This window comes from Cimex lectularius, unplaced genomic scaffold (genome assembly GCF_000648675.2).
Source record: "Cimex lectularius strain Harlan isolate CLEC.00 unplaced genomic scaffold, Clec_2.1 scaffold43, whole genome shotgun sequence".
NCBI classification, from domain to species: domain Eukaryota; kingdom Metazoa; phylum Arthropoda; class Insecta; order Hemiptera; family Cimicidae; genus Cimex; species Cimex lectularius.
Genome location: NW_019392661.1, coordinates 531,493 through 540,474, shown reverse-complemented (window position 1 = coordinate 540,474; position 8,982 = coordinate 531,493). Strand labels below are relative to the sequence as shown.

Below are 8,982 nucleotides of genomic sequence, written 5' to 3'. Positions count from 1 at the left end.
ATTCTAGTGTTTATTGTCATTCACTCGCAGACCAACAAACACAACTAACTTCCAGAGAACGAGTGCGTTTTATACTAAAAAGACTCGTCTTTTTCAAGCAGTCGGTCCATCGAGACACAAGAGAGGAAGGACGTCGAGGAGAGGGCCGGGAGTGTGCCCGGGAGCGGTGTGGGCCGCCGTGGCGCGCTCGTCCCCACCAACTCACCAAAAGCACGACCTGCCACGCGCCTCGTCCCCACCAGGAGCGTCAAGCCCCACCAACCGGCAGTGGTTGTCACGAGAGGGAGAGAGCCTGGAGTGTGCCGAGCATCCAACCAGTGCCAGTTTTCCCTCGAGGATTGTGAAGTGAGGAAGGTAGATACCATCTGAAGAAAACCTACCGATCAACGTCATGGTCACCACCAGCGAACCACCCCAGCCTCAGAGGCGATCCGAAACAAGAAGAGTGAGTATTTATATAATCAAATATCTATTTTTTTAAATAATTTGTTCGTATTTTGAAAAGAAAACGAGAACTTTGTTTATAAGTACTTTAGTAGTAAGTTTTCTTAAAATCACACACCTACAAACTAAAACTCTTAACCTACTACTACAATTTTCTAAAATTATTTGCAATATATTATAATTTGGTTATAAATAAAGCATTGACATCATTCTTTGCCCATTCGATCTTAATAGGCCGTAAAAAAGTATAAAATGCTTGAATGCTTATTTCCTAAAGATTGGAAATAACAGGAATACAATTTTTTGTAAGGGCAAACATTGTAATTGTAATTAAATATCAAAAATAATAAACCAGTTTTAGTGGAAAAACACTACGGCTTAAGTGAACAATTTATTTAATAGTGTGCCTGGTGATATACAAGAAAGAAACAAATAAAATGATGCACATATTATTTTAACCCAGTTATGAGTACACTATGACCAAAAAAAACTTGTGTACACATACACTTATTTCTTTGACGATTTTTTTAAAGTTGTTTTATTTCTTAAACACTATTCTTGTTAGTGAACACTACGGCTTGGGGAAATTGCATTCTACTGTACAAATGGAGATAGATAAAATAATTAATTAATTTTTTGATTGTAGTTCTTGTGAGAGTACACGACGGCCAATAAAAATTAGTTTTTGTGTCGTACCATCTGGTGATATATTTCACAACTAATAAAATAATATAACTTTTTTTTAAACATCTATCAAAAGAACACGACAGGCAATACAATATCATTTTTACTACGTCGTACGTTGTTAGAGATCTGCACGTGTTTTTTTAACAAAAATTTGTATTAAACCCAAATAAAATAATGCTAAGTAATCTTTTAAAATAGTTTTAAGTAGGAACAGGGCAAAATATTGTATAGGCGTACAGCGACTTATAGAACGGATAAGTGAATATTAGTAATCAATCATAAAGCACAAATTTGCCTAGAGAACGCTTGATAAACCAGAAAGCAGTTTTTTTAGGTTCAATTTGCAAGCTGACGACGCGTTTTTGCCACGCGACGGTTCTGGGTTCGAATCCCGGAGTAGCCTATGATTTGTTAATTGATATGCGCAAAAAGTATTGTAAAGTTGTTTGATCCCCGGTTCCGCGACCTCCGCCGCCCTTGAAATTTTGAGAAACATTTCGCTCAATTTTTACCGCGGATGAATGTGAAGGAAAACAATTCAAGTCATTATATGCTAAACATAATTCTAATAAAGCGTTACAAATGGAATTTCGATTATGGAAAACCCATTTTTAGGCCATTTCCAGTAATGAACAGACAAAAATGTAATATTTAACAGGAGGTCTAATGTTGTAAAGCTAAATAATACAACTACACAAAAATAGCGAAAATTTATTAAAACTCACTTTTCACATAAGCATATGCACACAATTATATTGGACAAGGCCAAAAAAAAGGACCTGACAGAATTTTCGAAAATTCCCGCAAAGAGCCAATCGTAAAGTTGATTAAAGGCAGATCCGTAAATCTTACCAATTAAGGCTATCTCCACTTTTTTTTATTTAATCCCACATTTTAAAACTGGGGTCTGTCATAAATGATCGATCAAAAGACATAACTACGGCGTGAACATTTTAACAGCCCCTATTCGAAATGGTTTATGAGGCAAGTATAACGATAAAATAATAATCATCAACTGACTTTCTTAATGCATTGTTAAAAAAAATCGAATTTATACGAGATTACGTAATAAATAATAAATGGAAAAATTACTAGCACTAAATTACTAAAACTGTACGATTAACAGGGTTAAAAAGCAGTAATTTGTTTTTCATTTTCACTTTTTAGACGTAATTTTTTTGTACAAATATTTTCTATATTTTCACATTTTTAATGATATACGTAAACGTTTATTTCGTCTGCTTATACAACATTACTATCATAATTATTCAGAAATCGTAAGATGCGGTCTGGTGTGATGTAGGTTTCAGAAAAACATTTTCTTTAACGTGCCAACGTTTCGATCTTTATTGAGATCATCATCAGGGCTCAAAGTGTTTCTTCTGTGTAATTGTGCCATTCTTGCGTGTCGGGTTGAGAGTGCCAGACCGCATCTCACGATTTCTGAATAATTATCGATTAACGGTCACTAATCACCACACATTATTTCATTGTTATATTTCTATTTAACTGCATCAGAATCAGCGAATATTATAAGCTCATTCACAGGATTTAAAAGATTAAAAAGTAGCATAAAATACTCAATACACAAACTTTTTATCACGATGTACTTTTTTATATTATATATTCTATGAAAATTACTTATTTTGGGGTTTTCACAGCAAATCGTTTTGAATAGTAAATGCACTGTTACTTTCGGGTGTTTAATAAAGGAATTGTCATCCAGCTTTTGAGTCATCCTGGAAAATGTAGGTCTCCTTGAATCGAGTGGACTTAATGCTTCGTGTCAAATTTTCAGTGGTGTTTTATCTTATAAGATATAGTTAATAACTATGACACTTCAGATCGTATCATATGCCGTGATGCCATCATGATGGATTAACCTCGAGACATCTTTATTCGTATATGGGCTCTAAAATCCGGATTGCCTTTCACCCTTCACCTCATTGGCCAAAACCGAAATGCAACACACTTCGGAAATATTTATGGACCAGTTAGGGTCGTGCAGGAAGCGGATCCAGATGCCAAGTGACGGACCTTTTTAGCATGTAAACACCATAACAATAAATTAAAACATGCACGTCTCTGTTAAGTGTTGAGTCACGACGGGTTTTAGCCATGGGAATGTGTTTTTTTTCTCGCGGTTTTCGCGGAAGTGGTGCGACTTTAGCCTGACCTTATTGTTAGTCTCAGTTGGACGGTCGGACGTCCTCGGTTCCGAGACCCCTCTGGGCCTTTAGCGGGCGCGTGTCGGCCTCTTTGGCGGCCTGGCCTTGACACTATTAAGTCCCTTGTGGAACACCGCCAATCTCGACGACATTGGACGTCTGGTGTTTTTACTACTTGGGAAATTTCACGGGGCCATGTTGACTTCGCGACCAGCCGACCGTGGGTGTGATGACCTTGCTGTTCCACGTCTGTAAAAACATATTCCACCTTAACAATATAATGTTCATCTAAAAGTCCAGCCTCACTAAAAATCACCTTATAAATACTAACGGGCAAATCGGTAACAATTTTGTACAGGCCATGGGAACCGAGTGATAAAATACTATTATTGGTTCTGTTTCAAAAAAGTATAAAAAGTACTATAAAAATTGTTCCAAATACACTTTTAAAAGTCGGCTTATCTAAGGACATTCGTATCAAACATGTGCATCCATTGACCTTGCGAAAAAGTGCATTTCATTCTCATAAAGTAAAACATTCAACCTAGTTCATTACTTTCATGATAAAGAGCAACAGGTGCATATGCCCCTGACGCACGCTCCCTATTCATGAAAAGGAATCAAATAGTGATCGAATTCTCTATCTCTATCTATCTCACTCACACCCTCACACTCACTGTTGCGATTTGATTTTTCTACTAAATAGTAGAAGAATTATTTTAAGCTAATGAAAAGAAATCAAATAGTGATCGAATTGTCTATCTACCTATTTATCTATCTATCTAATTTCACCCACACCCTCACACTCATTCCTTGCGATTTGAGTTTTCTTCTAAACAGTAGAATTATTTCTAGTTCTATTATTTCAAGCTTGTTAGTTACATTTTCTTCCAAATATCTCCCGAAAACAATATATTAACTTAAAATATTAATTACGTTACTAATTTATTTTCTAGTTAATTGTTTATACTATTATACTGTAAACGAACTATAGAAGGAAAATAACGAAAATTCGTTAAAACTAAATTTTGCAGTAGTTGTGAGGAATCTTCAAATTTAGGCGGAATACTGAGAAACGGAACAAAACGCCCTTGGGATTTTTTTGTTAAATGTTGTTGTTGGGTCCGGGTTTTCGACATTCGCTGTCGCGGAAATTCGGTTTTTTGAACTGGTAAACAAAAGGTCACGGGCTTCCTGATCCTGAACAAAAGGAAGATATGGCATTATCAAAGCGGCCGATACCCGTCCCACGTACTGTCGAAATTGATATCCTGCGAACACGGCCGCTGGCTGTTTTCACTTTTTATTTCGTCTGAATTTACCTTTGTTACAATTGAAAAAAAAAATGAACAAAAGAATGATAAAGCCCGTATTAAATTCCTTCATTGGATATAAACGTTTTTAAATTATAAAAAAATACAAATAAATGCAAACTTTACATAAAGAAATTTATTTAAAATACACATTAATTCTAAATGTCATTTTAACTGTTGGTTATTAAAGTACAGGACTATATTCGAATTTATAAATTTATTATAAGAATGTTTAGTATTGAAAAAAAAAATTCAAAAAACAAGAGCTCCTTACTACCTAGATTTTTTTTCAATTTATGAGATGGATTTTGAAAATTTATTTTATATATGTGTATCAATATTTATTATCTATATGCATGTACGGAAAGCGTGTTTACGAGAAACCGTCATTTTTACATATTATTTATCAATACGACCTAATACTACAATCCCCGTAATCTTTTTATTTTACTTGTAGTTGTTCCTGTGTATCGCTGTTTAAGGATTAATTTTTATTTAAATTGAGTTTTCAAGTTGAATAATTTAGAAATTTTAAAAAAGCTTTAATTGTCCTTACCCAATATGTAAAAAAACTTTGAAACTAGTGAAACATCTAAAATACCAAAAAATTTAGAAAAAGTAAGTATTTTAACAGGTTTTTAGATTTTCAACTACTGGTTGTGTGAGTTGAGGGTTCGAGAATTGATGTATTAATTGTCCCCAATATGAAAAAAATCTTTTTTAAACTAGTGAAACATCTAATATACCAAAAACCTACGAAAAGTAAGTGTTTTGACCGGTTTTTAGATTTTCACCCACCGGCTGAGGTGAGTTGCGAGTTGAAGAATTGAAGCGTTCTACTATTTGAACTGGATACGAGGTACCTATCCGTTCGAAAATTGTACCCAATACTTAAAAAAAACTTTTTGAAACTAGTGAATTATTTAAAATACCAAAAAATTAAATTTCGGTAAAAATGTGTGTTCGAGGGTCGCGTGGCACCCGTTTAAAACTTCCCGGTCGCGTTTCCCCCGTTTCGTCACCGATGGACCATCCGGATCCGATTGTTCTCTTTCTCTGAGAACCTCCCACGAAATGGGTTCTCAAAGGAAGCGTTGAACGGGAATCCTCGTGGAAGAACGACGTACGACTTCCGTAAGGAAACACGGCCGCCTTTCCCACGGGACCGACCTCGGCACACTCCTGCCTCGCGCAACACCTGTCCTCTAATTACGATGATTATGGTAATTGAAACGTTGAAAAAGAAAAATGTTATAAAATGTCTCTTTTGTCTTCTTTCAGAGCAATAAGCCCATAATGGAGAAACGGAGAAGGGCGAGGATCAACAACTGTCTAAATGAGCTCAAATCCCTTATTCTGGACGCTATGAAGAAAGACGTAAGTTACATACATTTTCCACTAGATTAAATTTTAACGTGGATCGATCATTAATTAGAAAAGATCGAACCGAAATATTAGTTAAGATTTCTATACTAAAAAAAATCAAATTCGCTAATAAATGTAGCATGTTAACAATTCAAATTTAGGGTAAATCATTAATAAATCAAAATGGCAAACTCTTTAAATTATAGTGTTTGTGTATTTTATTTATTATTATTATTATTTAATGATACTCCTACGGCTTTACATATACTTATGGCTCTCAACTGAATACGTATAAACAAATATATAATAATAAATATTTCAATTACAGGGTTAATAATAGTTAATTATAATTTAACGTAGAAATTAATTTAAAAAATAGAAAAATTCATTTAATTGATTGAACCCTATTGAATATAGTTTTATGCAAACAAATTTCCAAATTTTGGTCGCGAACAGCCTCGAGACGGAGAGAGAGGCAGACAGACAAAAAAAGATAGGTAGAGCGAGAAAGAGAGAGAGAGAGAGAGAGAGAGAGAGAGAGAGAGAGAGTGAGACAGGCAGACAGACAGAGAGAGGGAGAGAGAAACAGACAGACAAAAAGAGATAGGTAGAGAGAGAGAGACAGACAGAAAGAAAGAAAGAGACAGACAGACAGAGAAAGAGAGAGACAGACAGACAGAGAGAAACAGACAGACAAAAAGAGATAGGTAGAGAGAGAGAGACAGACAGAGAAACAGACAGATAAAAAGAGATAGGTAGAGAGAGACAGACAGAGAAACAGACAGACAGACAGAGAGAGAGAGAGAGAGAGAGAGAGAGAGAGAGAGAGAGAGAATAAAGAGAAAGTATGTGTTTTTGAATATATCGAAAGTGTAAAGCAATAAAAACAAATAGAATATTTAACAATTCGTTGTGCAATCTTATTGTTAATTTCACTAATTTTGTGGTCCGATTGACCAATTAATATATTACAATTAATTAATGTTTATAGTTGAGATAAAAAAATAAATAAGTTAATAAACAATTATAGGTTTCATTTCATGGATTTTATTTCATGCAGCACATTTTATCACAGTATATACAAGATTCCGCAGCAAAGTTTTTGTTTTTTAAATAAAATGGTATATTTTTAATTGAATATGTCAAAAAACGTTTTCTTCTGATAGCAACGCATAAATAAATTTTAGAATCCGGTTTGTTAATCAAAAGGTTCAAGGCGAACTTATAAAATGACTATATTTAATATATCATAAAATTACTCGAACTGTTATCCCTGCAGATTATGCTCAAAAAAAGGTTCGCGCGTGTGTTTCTGTACATGTATTCGTGTTTATTGATAGATAGAAAATATAAGGATAAATACGTCACCATCTCAATGTTACAAGCAATTTTCCCAATTTTGTATATCTCATTATTAATGTGTGGTGTTTCTAGTGGTGAAAAATGTATTGTTGAACATTCTGCACTTCCTCATCACGCATTTATTTAATTAGTTCTTTTGCACAGAGACAATTCATTGACACTTAAGTCTAAGATACAGAGGAATTATGCTCGTACCATTCATTTTATCTATAATTGTCTATCAATTCCCTACATGCGCTTACTTCCTACAAGCTTTTGTACTTTTAAGCCAACCTTAATTATGAAAGATACAAGATACAGTACATGTGAATTATTAATAAATAATTATTTATTAATCACCAGTAAGTTAGAGATCAGGAATGTGGTCACCAAAACAACATAATACATGTTGTTTTTACTGTTATCATTATAATATTTTACTTTTAATATTATGACGAAGCCCTGATGAAGGCCTCAATAAAGGTTGAAAACTTGGCATAAATTGCAAAGCTTGCTTGTTTTGATGACCGCATCCCTGATCTCTAACTTTCTTGTGATATCCTGATGGTCGGTCGATTCATCCTTCGTTCATTATTTATTAATATTTGTGTTGTGGAAAGACTGACGTGTAATTAATTGTTTTCCTTTTTTCCAGCCGGCCCGACACTCGAAACTGGAGAAAGCCGATATTTTAGAAATGACGGTGAAACACGTCGAGACGATGCAGCGTCATCAGGTGGCCCTAGCCGCTGCCGCTGATCCTGCTGTCGTCAACAAATTCAAGGCGGGCTGGGGAGAGTGTCTCACGGAAGTCGGCCGTTTCCCAGGACTGGAGCAAGGGGTGAAGAAAAGACTCCTGGAACACCTTTCCCAATGCATGGACACGAGGACGGAATCGGCCAGCGAACAGGGCAGCCACGTCGTCGCACTCGTTCCCACCAGGTTGCCCAACGGCCACATCGCTCTCGTTTTGCCTTCTTCTCCGCCACCTCTCGCTCCGGCGACTCCCAACCAGCCGGTCTCCCTCGTCGTGAGGAAACCGCAGATCGTCGAAAAACCCTGGCGGCCCTGGTGACCTCGAAAAAACGCCAAATCGCGCCCGTCCGCTGCCCAGGAGGTTCGGTGGATTCAAATTCTGAGCTAATTGTGATAATTTTTTTTACTTCGTCCTGGTGCCACCCTGTGGCTGTCTGCAATCGTGTAGCACCTCATGTACGAATTGATCTCATATATAATTCTTTTGTATAAAAACTATATTTTGTTTGCAAATGACTGATAGCTTTACAAAAGTGCCTTAACAACACTATCACAGTGTCTTCCATGTGTATATTTTGTATATTTTTCTTGGGAATAAATAATTATTGTGTAAATTATTTTTAAATAATGTACAGATAAGATTAATAGAGGCTATAATTATAGTATAATAAAATGTTTGTTACTTGAAACAATGATATTATTTGAATCCTATGAACACTTTTAAATCCACACAATTATTAATAATCATTTTTCATTATTATTCTTTAAATAATTTCAGAAAACAATGTTCAATACACATAAATAAGAGAGATCGTAAAACAACACATGAATGATTGCAAAAACCTACAATTTACACATAAAATCGAAAAGAACAGAAAATACCATTTTTAGATACACTCGTAATAAAA

At 35.2% G+C, this 8,982-nt stretch overlaps 1 protein-coding gene across 1 annotated transcript; it reads left to right on the top strand.

Moving 5' to 3' along the window:
• The first annotated feature begins 272 nt into the window (after positions 1-272).
• Positions 273-8,742, top strand: LOC106662549 (protein hairy). Its single transcript, XM_014386725.2, has 3 exons — positions 273-445; positions 5,894-5,989; positions 7,974-8,742. The coding sequence occupies exons 1-3, from the start codon at positions 392-394 to the stop codon at positions 8,391-8,393; spliced, it is 570 nt and encodes a 189-aa protein (XP_014242211.1). The 5' UTR covers positions 273-391; the 3' UTR covers positions 8,394-8,742.
• The last annotated feature ends 240 nt before the right edge of the window (positions 8,743-8,982 follow it).